The following is a 14532-nucleotide window of genomic DNA, read 5'->3' as shown; positions in this document are numbered from 1 at the left end:
ACATAAAGATGGCAGCCTGCTGTTTTGATGTGATGTGATGTGCAACCAGTATTTCCTTGTGTTCCCTATTTGATGTGCCAAGAGCTATTAGAGCAACAAACACGTTGTTCAATGCCACTCATATGAAAAACTCACGATATAAAACAAAATTGCCATTTCTATATACATGGTTTTATGGTTTTAGCAGATTCAATATTGGAAAAAAATAAGCGTATGGCTTCAATTATCTTATGGTTTAAATGAGATATTTTTAATGCACGCGTGTTAACGTTAATGCTAATATGTGCTTGAAAATAATGGAACTTGTGCGATAAGATGAAAGCTTAATTTGAGCTATAAACTGTGCTTCACTGGAAAGTTTAATTAGCTTTAGAAAGCATCACGAGGTAATGTCAGTGGTGCACGTCTCTTCTATGTAAGCATCACACACATCACAAGCTTTTATTCAAACAAACAACTGAATCTTCAAATAGCTGAGGGTTGTGCTCTTTACTTAGACAAGATAAACTTTTAATAGGCATTCCAGCGCACAGCATCAAGACAGTTTTGCAGACTGATACAGCATTAGCTGGAAGAACAGTGCTCTATTTGTGCATGCCTTGTCCTGTGACAGGAAGACCTATCAGGTGCTCATCTCTCTCTCCCCCCCCCCCCCGCCCACCCCATCCCCCTCTCTCCTCCTGACCTCATTCTGTCATCTTCGTTTTCCTTCTTCCCCACTCTCAGGTCTTTTATAAAGTGTCTCCATGCATTACACATTTAACAATGCATTAGAAATAGGCCACCATCAATCAGTCATTCAGTGTTAGAAACAGAATCTACTTGTGGCACCAATTTGATGTGTTTCTCAAGGTTCAAGAGCGAAAGAAGCGCTACAAACTCTTTGTGTACGGGGAAACTTAACAGATGAAAACACGCATTTATGTGCTAATAATACACCGTACCCCATAAAACCATTTTGAATTACCATTTGCTTTATTCTGAGCGACACAGTGTGCTACCAGAATATGGAAACTGAATCAAAAAAATACATACTGTATGCAGGCGGTAAGCCGTGACAAGATTTCAGTTGATGGGTGCCAGGTTAACATCGTACCCAAAACAGTGATTTGAGAGCCGTGATGCATGATACAGGATAGGTAGTACTTTAGGTAAAATCTGATGTAATGGTTGGGAGTGAGTCAAGCCCCGCGGGCAAATAGTCTGAACAGTCTGACTCCAGGTTGCTCATACCAAAGCAGATGTTCAACTGACGACAGCAGTACAAAAGACAGCTGCATGTTATTCACAAGGTATGTTGTTTTATTAGGTCGGCATATCAAGGTTGCTGAGCTACCAATAGAGTTATGTTGGCTCCTTTGATAGCCATACATATATATATTTAATAAAGAAAGAACTCAAGAACTCACGATGAATTTTCACTGAGTTTTGTTAACACGGTAAGGTGTCCTGCTCAGGTAGAGGTGTGGAAGTCTGCTTGTGAGCTTTGATGTTGCTGCTCTGCTCTGAGGCTTGATCCTGCATTCTGGACTTCAAAACAGACTGCAGCCTCGTCCTGGGAAACATCTTGAAGAGGACACCAACTGCACAGACATGCCTAAAAGACCACACACACACACGCACACAGAGACATTTGGTCAGAAAACAACAAACACTTTCCATCAGTTTCACATGGGGAAAATGGCACACTATGAATTGTGTCTGTGTTTGTTGTATTCACAGTATAATCAGAGTGCATTGCAGTTTTGCCTATTTGTATGTCTTGGAATAATGACCTAGACTCTGCCATAAAAGCCTTGTTGCTACAGAATTTAGAGAGCAAATGGTTTTGTTTAATTTCATTTGTTGAGAACAACCTCAAGTTGAATTGTCTTTTAATTAAAGAAAAGGGTTATATTAAAGGGGGAAAGTGTTAAAAGTGATATAAAAACCCTAACTGCACAGGGAGAGTAGTTCCTCATGCACTGATAACAGCCAAAACAAATCAGAGTATGTTTTAGACATGTCCTTCTGAGCTTGTAATATAATAAAGGCTTTTAAAGAAAATGTTCCTTGAGATTTGCCTTGAAGGCATTGTTTTTTTCTTCCTCATAAGACATCACTCTGATTCAGCGACTAACTGTCTGGTAGATTGCCAAGTGTCTGTTTTTCTTCTTTTCATGACGATGTTTTTCCACACCATTTTCACTTCACTACGCCCTCGGGTCATTGCTTTCTCCAGTCTGGCTATTTTACAGACATGACTCCGTATTTTCCTTGATGACACATATGATAGCTCATCCGATGTGGATCACAACACTTTCAGTCCCACCAGTGAACAGTGCCCTACATACATATGAACAACTGGAAAAGTCTGTGACAGCATATCTTACCTTGAAACATCTTTTAAATCTATGGCTGACTGTGTACAATGCGATAGGGTTGATGCACGAGTTGAGTGATGCCATATTAATGCCAAAATAGTCCAGGACGAGAAAGACACTGAAAAAGGGGGACGAACATGATTAATCAGAACAGAAGAGCACCAGGTGATGAACAATGACATTCTTTATTCTCACCTCAGTAGCTGACACCTTTTAGGATCTTTCTCATCATATATGGTTGATTTCAAGATTCTGCTTAGATATAGAGGCAACCAACAAAGTGCGAACACAATCACCAGACAGAAGACGGTTTTGGCAACTTCTCTTCTCTAAAAAAGGAAAAAACAAAATGAATATTGAAGTTGATGTTGCACCACAATATGGGAAACATGAAAAAAATTAAAAAATGAGTTTAAACTAATAACCTGCTTGGTGTGGTCGCTTAATGTATTCTCAGTGTTCCTGAGCATTTTCCTGGTCATTAGTGCGTAGAAGACGGCGGTCCAAGCCAGTGGCATGCAAAAGTAGAAGCCGAAGAGCCACCAGTGCTTTACTGATTTATAAAACTGTTGATTAAACATGACAGAAGCCCACAGTCAGTCGGTGCCGCAGACGACATGATGTTCCGTGGTTGCTACGATACCGCATGCATAAAACAATATCTGAGACACACGTGTTTACAAGGACATCTGCAAGAACGTGTGGGATGAAGTTATGAGAAATAATATCAAAGCCATTATTCGTTTTCATTTCCTGTCAACATTCATAAAAAATGACTGTATGTTGGATTTGAAAAGACAAACCAAACACATGTTGATTTGTTTGTTTCATCCTGTTGCATTGGCAGGAGATTGTTATATCACCTGCATGAATGGCGCGGTTTGCACGGGATGGAGCAGACATATTCTCAGATGCTTGTCTTTATAGTTCATTGTAATCATATCAAAGCCGACAACTTCAGGCACAGCCAGCAAGATAGAAATAACCCATATCAGAGTTATTTCGATTGCTGTCCACACTGGAACCCCGATGCCTTTGATTCGATTCCAGGATACTACAGCACGGTATCTGCAAAATCAATGGGAAATTGTTATGGCTTGGTGGATTTTTTTGTCTGCAACAACATAATACATTTTTCAGTTTAAGAACATTCCAAGGGCTCATGCTAAACAAATCTGACTGCTTGATTAAATACAGTCAGTAGCCAGCCAACACTGTTTTCTTGTAGGGCGCAGGACAGTGCTGCTTATCTCCTTACCTGTCGACACTCAAAGCACATAAGCTCAACACAGTAATTCCAACAGAGCTTTTCTGTACGAAGGGGACGAGTTTGCACAGCACCAGGCCAAATGGCCAATCTTCTGCCTATAAGCTGAAGAAAAAACAAAAAAACACCTCAAATCAATTCAAGGGAGATATATATAGATATATATACAGAAATATATATATAAGATATATATCAGATACATAGATTAAACATATATAAATCTACTGCCATATTTCATGATAGTGAAAACTAAATTAGCAACAAATAAAAATTGAAGACTCACATCTATACATCTGTAGAGCTTGGACAGACAAACCAGCGTTCGTCTTACAGTAGGGTACCACATTCCGTGCAGATCAGCAGGAGAGATAGATGTCTGGAGGTGTGATGCTTCTACACTCCCTGAATTCATTGTACAAAAGGAGGAAGGGCCATCAGGCAACAATAATACCAAAGGGTTTACATTTATAAAAAGAAAAGAAAAGGAGAAAGCAAGTGTCACAATGTGGGAACACGGACCAGCATTACTGTTTCTTCTCCCATCAGGATCCTCAAGCTGAACATCAGAAAACATGGACTCTTGTGACATCCGCTTCACCTGCTCTTCCTTTAAGCTCTGAGCAATTTTCTATTGGTGACAAAAAGGAAAGGCAGGAGTTAGACTATAGAAAGTGTTAAGATGCTTCTTTTTCTAGTTTTAGAAGTTTAATTAACAGAAAATAAAATCCAACTTGCAAAACAAGTCTTGGGACAGACAGAGATGTTAACTATAAGTTGACTCAAATGGTATTTAATAACACATGCAGATATTCACAAGACCAAAGACCTTTGAAGGCCTTAAATCTGCATACTGCATTATTATTGGGAACTGTTGATGGGCATCTATTGTTGACATTTCATAGACAACATGATTAACCCAAAAAATAATGGATACATTAACAAGTAAGTAAAATATTCATTAGTTGCAGCCGTAATTGCGTCCTTGTTTTGTTAAGCCAGTCGAGTGTACGCTAAACTGGTTACAATAAGCGGAGGTTTCGTTTCTGAAGGTTTTAAAAGAGGAAAACCAACAACCTTTCAGCGCCCGAGACCTACCTCCATCATCTCCAGTTTATCAGGATAGGCCAGGTCCCCTGGAGCCGGGTTGTAGCCTAGGATATCAGTCTGGATATAAATGTGAGTCCTGTACACCAGCCTCTCCTGGACATCCTCCAGCATCTGCTTCACTAATCCATCAAAGGCCCCCAACTGAGCAGCTACATAAAAGAGGCGAGCGGTCAATGTACAGTTGAACCCATAAAACACAACAAATATAAGTTATACGGGGTCTTCGGTTGATGTATAGTGAAGTGATAGGAAATCAGAACTGGGGAATGAGAAGTTAAAAAAGCAAAGTACCGTACAAGGAAGTCTTAACTTTCACTGGAGCTTGTGGCGTCTATCACTCTTAAGTCTGCACGGTGCATATGTAACCGTCGCCAGCAGCCGGCTAACTTAGCTTAGCACAATGACTGGAAACTGTGGGAAATGTCTAGCCTGGCACGAAACCAGCCTCCCTGCACTTCTCTAGCTCACTAAGGCGCATGTCGTATGTCGGCGCACCCTGGTTACAGCGCATGTCATATTGCCGCGTCACAACAGGTTTGCTTTAGCGCCTTGGGGACTTTGTTGCATGTCATACGCCCTCTCTATCCATCCCCCATTTCTAAAGTGTACTCTGTTAAATTAAGGCAAAAAATCTTGAAAAAAATAAATACGTGTTCTACATATTTAGTGATTCCGTGCAAAATGTTCAGATAATTTTATTCAAAAGAGCACAAAAGAACGGTGCCAAAAGTTGAGGGGTGTCCAAAGTTTTTATGGTAATAATACATCAGTCCCCAAACTCACACTCCAGCTGTATTTTAGTAACTCAGAATTTGACACCCCGTGTGACAAGCGAGAAGCTTTGAAGAGAGCAAAAGCTTTAACCTACCGTTGTTATGAACATGATCTTCCAGCATCTCATTCTTGAGGATACTGCAGAGCTCAGACAGGGTTTCCAGGTGGATGATGTGGATGATTAGAGGCCGGAGGACATCATACAGGGACAAACATAACTTCTCTAGCAGCTCGCTGTCGGAGATTAAACAACATTTAATTGCTTTGTACAACTGAGAAGTCTAAAATTACACTTTCTGCTCATTTCACGCTTTGACTTTTCCTTCAAGTTAAGGAATAAAGCAATGATTAAAAATGATTATGCAAACAGTTAAAACGTTTTTTTCCCTTAAACGGAAGCACAGATCGTCTCCCCACGCTGTGTAAATTGGTATTTCAAGCACTTAACATGTCGAGCAAAACTTTAAATGGCTACCATGCATGTTGAATAGTCCCGCCCTTAAACAAACACATCCTGTCTGCATGTGTGCTACGAGACAATGGCTCTGTGTGTGTTCACTCATCATGGCACCAATGAGGCGGGCGGTACTCACTCTAGTGTAGGTGTAGGTTTAGAGAAGAACTCATTGTACAGTTGGTGTTCATCCTGGCAGACGTGAACCATAAAGGCACAGCCGCTGCGAACCTGTACAAATACACAGAATGATCGCTCGCTGCAGTGCCTCCCAATACTTTGCTATGGCTCCACTTCAAATAAGCAAACAAAACCTACATGAATGATGCAGGCACCCATTACAGCAATCATCAACAAGATGCATAACCTTTCAAGTTTCATTAAGAGGAACATTTCAGGCAGGTGAAGCGGTTGTTATGACATTTGTTGTATGAAATTCTGACCTTTAATTATAGCATCCCCCCCCATCAAGCCAATTAGTGAAGTGTTTTTAAATGCCACAACAGCGGCAAAATACATAGTCTGTCCGGGTGCCAAAATGATCTCTGAAGTATTAATTACAAGACAAATATTTCACCGTGAATTATTGTGCCAACCTTTAGGTTAGTTAAATGTTTAAACAGTAAAAAAGGAATACAGCGAAACAGTCAATGCTTTATAGATGAGGTAAGACAGAGTAAAACGCCGCGCAGTGTTTCAGGTGTGACCAAAACTAAAAGTAAGCTTTGGATGCCTGCAGTGCAAAATCTCATTCATCATGTGCACAGCTTTGTGTTCGCACCATGACAGTCCAGAAAACATCCCAGAGGGACCACACTGTGCAATCTTTAGAAGCTCAAATGTCACATTACTGTACCGAAAAAAAAAAGGGCAGTTCTGCTTTGAACAAGTTGTGCCTTACCAGAGCGCAGTGGTCTTTGTTGTTTTGGTTGGTCAGGTCCGTAATGGTGGATGTAATGCTGGGACTGAGGAGCAGATCTCTCTGGTCGAGGTAGCACTGATGGATCTCATCCAGGAGCTGATGGTATCTGTATCAGTATAAGGAGTGATGGGTTCATTTAGCACAAATACTGTAGCAACAATAGAGCTGCTAGCTTATTGTGGAGCAATGTTAACACTCACTGTGGAATCTTCTCCGCTCGCTGCTCGATCTGTTCAATCAGTGACTGAAAGAAGAAAGAATGTCGCGAGAAATGTCTTTTAATTACAGAAGATTATCTACGAATAATTCCCGTTGGTAATACAAACATTAAACTCACCCTAACTTTTGGCGCAGCTGCTCTATACTTAACGTAGTAAAGCGTAAAGGCATTGTCTGCGTTGGTCAAGCCCATTGGATCCTGGGGGGGGGGAGACAAACAATTAAATAAACAATTAAAAGTATTGATATTTGAAAGCCTCTACACACCATTATTGACAGTGTGGGAGGAAACATGGCTTGTTCTTACCCTTTTTGTTAACTGTTTTGTGAGATGCTGCAAAGTGTTTACGATGTGGATCTTCATGAATTGCATAGCTTTAGAAAGACATTGTTTAAACTTGGCCAAATAAACCGGATAGTCCTTGAAGTGGGGCTGCAATCATTAGAGAGAAGAACGTGTGAGACAGCTGGGATAGTGATCACATACTATATATTGCAATGCATAAATCATACAGTTATACCAAGTCAGTATGTTGTCATGGTCGTCCCATTGGTATAAATATGCATTAAATTACACAGAAGGCTTTCAAAAACATTTACTGTACCGCTTAAACACATCATCTAGTGTTTCATTATTCTGTCGCTGCAGATTTGCACAAAGATAACTGACATTCTCCCGAGAGTAAGCTACTTACATTTGAAGAAACATATTCAATGCAGTCATCCAATTTTGACAGCATTGGTATAAAACCTTCACTATTTACAGACAAGGTCGGCGAGTTCAGTTTCTGCAAAGACAAAGACAAAGAAAGGTTGGACGTAATTGCAAACATTGACCGTTCTAATCTTCCAGCGTTATACTAAAAACAAGGTTTGCTTTTTATATTATTTGATATTTGAAAGGCTTAGCTAATGAAACAAAGTTTGACGAGTACATTTTGTGAAACGTTTTTAGAGATAATTACGTAGGAAAAGTAGCCGTCATCCACAACAACAAATGTTTTTAATCTGAGACACAACTGCTAATCTTTAACAACAATTACATTAACATCTAAATCCTCATGCACATAATCTACAATGTTTACATTTAATTAAAGGTTAACAAAAAACAGCCTACCGTGTTTATGTTTTCTAACTCATTAAAATATGACAGTTTCTGCTGTATGTTCTCTGCCAGGTCAACGAGCTCCGACTGCAAAGAGAGAAAACCACAAACCACCTTTTACACAATACAACATGGCAGTTTAATTCCAGTTCAGTTCAAGTTCAGTTCAGCACAAGTTCCTCCAACGGTCCAATCTACATATATTTGTGAACATAAACGGCTGTCTGCCAGAAGAAGAAAAAAACTGCAGCGCCGATGAGATATAAAACATGACAGAGAAAGAATGAGCAGCAAACTGATTTATTGAACTGCAGAATGTTTACCAGCAATCTTAAATTCAGACTGTGTCACGCTATTCTGAACCACATAATGTACGGTATTTCCAGTCATCTCTGGTGAATGCTTTTCGGTGTCACCACAGTAGTGTTTAACCCAATTCAGAGTCGAGACCAGTGTGGCTTGAAGATGGAAAGCTTACCTGCTCTTTCAGGAGCTGTTCACAGGCCTCGTGTAGGGTGCCAGTCTTATTGGACACAAACAGATACTGTTTCTGAAGGGAGTCCAAGTGCTCCAGAGCAGCACTGACATCTACCAGAATAGCATCGCATTGTTCCTGGTAGCAGTTTAGATCATCTCTGGTTTTCCTGAAGGGAAAGCAGACTCATTTTCTTTGAGAGCAATTTGATGTTTGTTAATGTTTTAGTAGAAGAGTTGTCGCACTGTTCTTAAGGAGTTGAAACTTTTAAGAATGTTGCACAACTGACCAAATCTTAAACAGGGTGTGCTCGAACTCGCTGTCAAAAGCAAAGCACTGACTGGCACACATTGGGGTGTGTCCAGAAGTGCAGCAGAGACGTTTATCGAACAGAGCAGCATAGTAGCAGAATACTTCGATTGTGTTGCTTTGGACCTAGTCTGATGACCTACGATTAATTACTGTGAGTCTATGTATGTGCATGTCTGCGTCTGTGGTTTATGTCTAGCTAGCCTGATAAGCAGAGTGAATTTCCATTTCCTTCAACTGAATTTATTTGAATAGCAGAACGAATCTAAGATACAGTATATCTCAAAAGTGAGTACACCCTTTAGATTATTGCAAATATTCTGTTATATCCTTTCAGGGGATAACATTATCCTACTGAAACTTTGATATAACTTAAAGTAGTCAGTGTGCTGCTTGAATAACAGTATAGATTTATTGTCCTTTGAAAATTACTCAGTACACAGCTGTTAATGTCTAAACAGCTGGCAACAAAAGTGAGTACACCCCATAGTGAACATGTCCTAATTGTGCCCAATGATGTTGTTTTCCCGCCCTGGTGTCATGTGACTCGTTAGTGTTACAAGGATTCAGGTGTAAATGATAAGCAGGGCTGTTAAATTTGGTGTTTTGGGCACAATTCTCTCTGAATGCTGGACAACATGGCACCTCATGGCAAGGAACTCTCTGAGCGGCTGAAAAAAAGGATTATTGCGCTTCACAAAGATGGCCTTGGCTATAAGAAGATTGCCAACACCATGAAAATGAGTTGCAGCACAGTGGCTAAGATCATACAGCGGTTTTCCAGGACAGGTTCCACTCGGAACAGGCCTCGCCAGGGTCGACCAAAGAAGTTGAGTCCACGTGCTCAGCGTCATATCCAGAGGTTGGTTTCCAAAAATAGACGTGCGAGTGCTTCCAGCATTGCTGCAGAGGTTGCAGAAGTGGGATGTCAGCCTGTCAGTGCCCAGACCATACGCCGCACACTGCATCAAATCGGTTTGTATGGCCGTCGCCCCAGACAGAAGCCCCTTCTGAAACCGATGCATAAGAAAGCCCGCAAACAGTTTGCTGAAGACAATGAATCCAAGAACATGAGCTACTGGAACCATGTCCTGTGGTCTGATGAGACCAAAATAAACCCGTTTGGGTCAGATGGTGTCCGGCGTGTGTGGCGGCACCCTGGTGAGGAGTACCAAGACAAATGTGTTTTGCCTACAGTCAAGCATGGTGGTGGCAGCATCATGGTCTGGGGCTGCATGAGTGCTGCCGGCACTGGGGAGCTGCATTTCATTGAGGGACACATGAATTCCAATATATACTGTGACATCCTGCAGCAGAGCATGATCCCCTCTCTTCGGAAACTGGGCCGTAGGGCAGTTTTCCAACATGATAATGACCCTAAACACACCTCCAAGATGACAACGGCCTTGCTGAAGAAGCTGAAGGTTAAGGTGATGGACTGGCCAAGTATGTCTCCAGACCTAAACCCAATTGAGCACATGTGGGGCATCCTCAAGAGGAAGGTGGAGGAGTGCAAGGTGTCCAACATCCGTGCGCTCCGTGATGTTGTCGTGGAGGAGTGGAAGAAGATTCCAGAAGCAACCTGTGCAGCTCTGGTGAATTCCATGCCCAGGAGGGTTAAAGCAGTGCTAGATAACAATGGTGGTCACACAAAATATTGACACTTTGGGCACAATTTAGACATGTTCACTATGGGGTGTACTCACTTTTGTTGCCAGCTGTTTAGACATTAACAGCTGTGTACTGAGTAATTTTCAAAGGACAATAAATCTATACTGTTATTCAAGCAGCACACTGACTACTTTAAGTTATATCAAAGTTTCAGTAGGATAATGTTATCCCCTGAAAGGATATAACAGAATATTTGCAAAAATCTAAAGGGTGTACTCACTTTTGAGATATACTGTATGAGCTGTGATCGAGAGGTCTGAAACCAGGCTTTATGACGGGTGTTGGGTGTGTTATGAAAGTGCTTTGTTTCTGATTAATCCTTTAAAGCTTTATGTTAAGCCTGTCTTCCTCTAAACAAGCATATGGCAAATACATTCACAACAGTGTAGGGTAAAGAACCTATTATGCACCTGTATTTTGAGCTCTCATCCTGGTCCATGTTTGCCTGCAACTTGGCAAACCATGCAAAAAACTGCAACACACAAATTGACACTGTATTAAAAAAATAAATGCATCTTATTGTAATATAATATGGCAGACTACTATGATACAGCACGGTTAACTCCTGGCAAAGTCAGTCACCTGTTGTGCAGTTTCTATCCTGTCATTCTCCATATCAAGCATCTGGAAACCCTTAAGCAGGACGTCCTCTGTTGACGCGGGCACAGTCGCTGTGAAGGGGGACTGCAAGGACCGCGACGAGAGGCTGCACAAGTCCTCAATGGGCAGCTGCAAAACAAAGCAGGGCTCTCTGTTTCTAAACATACCCAACAAGCCTTCACGTGAAGCTAGCTGGGCTGTTTGACGTGGCGTAGTTAGCCTACAAGCTAACATTCCGTGATATATAAACAAAGTATTAAAATATATTGTTTACATGAAAGAGAGGTGAGCTAAGATCATAAGGAGGCAACTTCAGGTGTTAGTTAACCTCACTGACGTTTAGAAAGTAAGTTAGCATCCCCTGTTAGCAAGCTAGCTGGCTCCGGAGTCACAGCTCACCTCTGACGGGACAGAGAGCGTTTCAGCTGCGGCTCGGATCTCCAGCACAGCGTCCATTTGTTTCTCCGTGAGGGGAGCCATTGCGTCGGTGCGGCGATCCCATAACGACAGTTTCTCCCGTGTTTCCTTGTCTGTTAGGTCCAGGAGGGACTGATCTGTGGACGCCATCGTCACTTCGTACAGCAACAACGTCAGCAGCAACAGCAGCGCGCAGATACTTCCTGTTCCGGGAGGGGGCGGGGCCTTGGGAATGCAGCTACAGTGAATTTAATCGCATCTCAATAAAAGTGATGAAACTTAATTTACTTTGTTAATGTCATAGCAAAATATAGTATCCATAAAATGATATGGCTTAAAAGACTACATTACATAGTTAACCCTTTCGTGACTCACTTTTTAAAAGTTGTTCTGATGTCCTTAGAGGCCAAAAATGTTTGTCTACAAACTGGCATACAATGATATATTAATATTATTTTCCACTACCACTAAGTTAAATCTTTTAACCATCAGTTCATTATAAATACGAAATATTTGTTCATTTTCAGAAAGTTAACCCTTTAAATACCAGTTTGTTTAAAATGCCAATATTGTTATTAATGGAAAGAAAAATGTAACTATTTTCTGTTTATATTATTTTTATGCTATAAATATATTTTCAAGTTTTGCATTGACAAACTTGAACATGTATACTCAATGTTATTAATGTATTGAATCCTAACAACAAAGTTGAAAAAAACCATGTCCCTTTCTTCACGTATACAGGACTGTCTCAGAAAATTAGAATATTGTGATAAAGTTCTTTATTTTCTGTAATGCAATTAAAAAAACAAAAATGTCATGCATTCTGGATTCATTACAAATCAACTGAAATATTGCAAGCCTTTTATTATTTTAATATTGCTGATTATGGCTTACAGCTTAAGAAAACTCAAAAATCCTATCTCAAAAAATTAGAATAGTTCCTCAGACCAAGTAAAAAAAAAAGATTTATAACAGCAAAACAAAATCAAACATTTGAAAATGTCCATTAATGCACTCAGTACTTGGTTGGGAATCCTTTTGCACGGATTACTGCATCAATGCGGCGTGGCATGGAGGCAATCAGCCTGTGGCATTGCTGAGGTGTTATGGATGCCCAGGATGCTTCAATAGCGGCCTTTAGCTCATTAGCATTGTTGAGTCTGGTGTCTTTCAGCTTCTTCTTCACAATACCCCACATATTCTCTATGGGGTTCAGGTCAGGGGAATTGGCAGGCCAATCGAGGACAGTAATGCCATGGTCAGTACACCAGTTACTGGTGGTTTTGGCACTGTGGGCAGGTGCCAGATCATGCTGGAAAATGAATTCCTCATCTCCATAGAGCTTTTCAGCAGACGGAAGCATGTAGTGCTCTAAAATCTCTTGGTACACAACTGCATTTACTCTGGGCTTGATGAAACACAGTGGACCAACACCAGCAGCTGACATGGCTCCCCAAACCATCGCTGACTGTGGGAACTTCACACTGGATTTCAAGCAACTTGGATTTTGCTCCTCTCCAGCCTTTCTCCAGACTCTGGCGCCTTGACTTCCAAATGAAATACAAAACTTGCTTTCGTCTGAAAAGAGGACTTTGGACCACTCTGCAACTGTCCAGTGCTTCTTTTTCATAGCCCAAGTCAGACGCTTCTTCCGTTGTCTTGAGTTCAGAAGTGGCTTGACCATGGGAATACGGCTATTGTAGCACATTTCCCAGACACGTCTGTGAACAGTGGCTTTTGATACCTGGACTCCAGCTTCAGTCCACTGTCTTTGAAGCTCCCCCAAATTCTGGAAGCGACTCTTCTTCACAATGCTGTTAAGGCTGTGGTCATCTCTCTTGGTTGTGCAGCGTTTCCTGCCACATTTCCCCCTTCCAACAGACTTTTTGTGGATGTGCTTTGAAACTGCACTCTGTGAACAGCTTGCTCTTTGAGACATTTCTTTTTGTGTCTTACCCTCCTGATGGAGGGTGTCAATGATGGTCCTCTGGACAGCAGTCAGATCAGCAGTCTTCCCCATACTTGTGATTTAGTTTACTGAACCAAGCTGAGTGTTTTTCAAGGCTCAGGAAACCCTTGCAGGTGTTTCGAGTTAATTAGACGATTCAAGTGATTCGTTGAACACCCTACTAGTATACTTTTTCATGATATTCTAATATTTAGAGATAGGATATTTGAGTTTTCTTAAGCTGTATGCCATAATCAGCAATATTAAAATAATAAAAGGCTTGCAATATTTCAGTTGATTTGTAATGAATCCAGAATGTTTGACATTTTTGTTTTTTTAATTGCATTACAGAAAATAAAGAACTTTATCACAATATTCTAATTTTCTGAGACAGTCCTGTAGGTATAACATTTGTGTTTTTCATGCTGTATATATTTTGTTTTATTTTATTTTATTGTATTTTTTGTTTTTGTTTTCATATGTCCATATATCATGTTGGATATAATGTGTGTGTTTTGTTGTGTTCTTTTCTGTAATTATTATTATTATTATTATTATTATTATTATTATTATTATTATTATTATTAATAGTTCATTCAAATCCAATCGAATCAGTCACTCCATAATGAACTTGCTATGCATAAATACGTTTTGCAGGTTTTAATTTTAATAAATATACAAATAAAATATAGATTAATGTTGGAAAACAAATATGTTGTTGTCTTTTAATAGTTTTTATCATACCTTCATATAGTAGTATCTTAATAACATATTCTCTTCACATTTGTTCTGTTTCTGATCAAGTTGCTGTTTATTCTCTATCTACCTTGAGTTAAATGTGCCTCGTATATCACCTGGATGACACTGAATGTTGCATCATTCATTCTTTTTGTTTTGC

At 40.4% G+C, this 14532-nt stretch overlaps 1 protein-coding gene across 1 annotated transcript; it reads right to left on the bottom strand.

Annotated features, from left to right (window-relative positions):
• Window positions 1–1431: 1431 nt before the first annotated feature.
• cog3 (component of oligomeric golgi complex 3) lies at window positions 1432–11903 on the bottom strand. The gene is given in 22 exon segments (XM_029459393.1): window positions 1432–1548; window positions 1550–1597; window positions 2373–2481; window positions 2559–2692; window positions 2789–2929; window positions 3227–3431; window positions 3622–3728; window positions 3893–4032; window positions 4150–4258; window positions 4726–4886; window positions 5606–5745; window positions 6105–6196; window positions 6867–6993; window positions 7088–7131; window positions 7225–7305; window positions 7414–7539; window positions 7802–7894; window positions 8224–8298; window positions 8690–8855; window positions 11077–11138; window positions 11249–11395; window positions 11666–11903. Coding segments are annotated over 22 exon segments (2592 nt in total). The 5' UTR covers window positions 11834–11903.
• Between the last annotated feature and the right edge of the window lie 2629 nt (window positions 11904–14532).

This window comes from Cottoperca gobio, chromosome 21, assembly GCF_900634415.1.
Source record: "Cottoperca gobio chromosome 21, fCotGob3.1, whole genome shotgun sequence".
Taxonomy (NCBI): domain Eukaryota; kingdom Metazoa; phylum Chordata; class Actinopteri; order Perciformes; family Bovichtidae; genus Cottoperca; species Cottoperca gobio.
The sequence above is the reverse complement of the archived record's forward strand: the minus strand, read 5'-3'. Positions and strand labels throughout refer to the sequence as shown.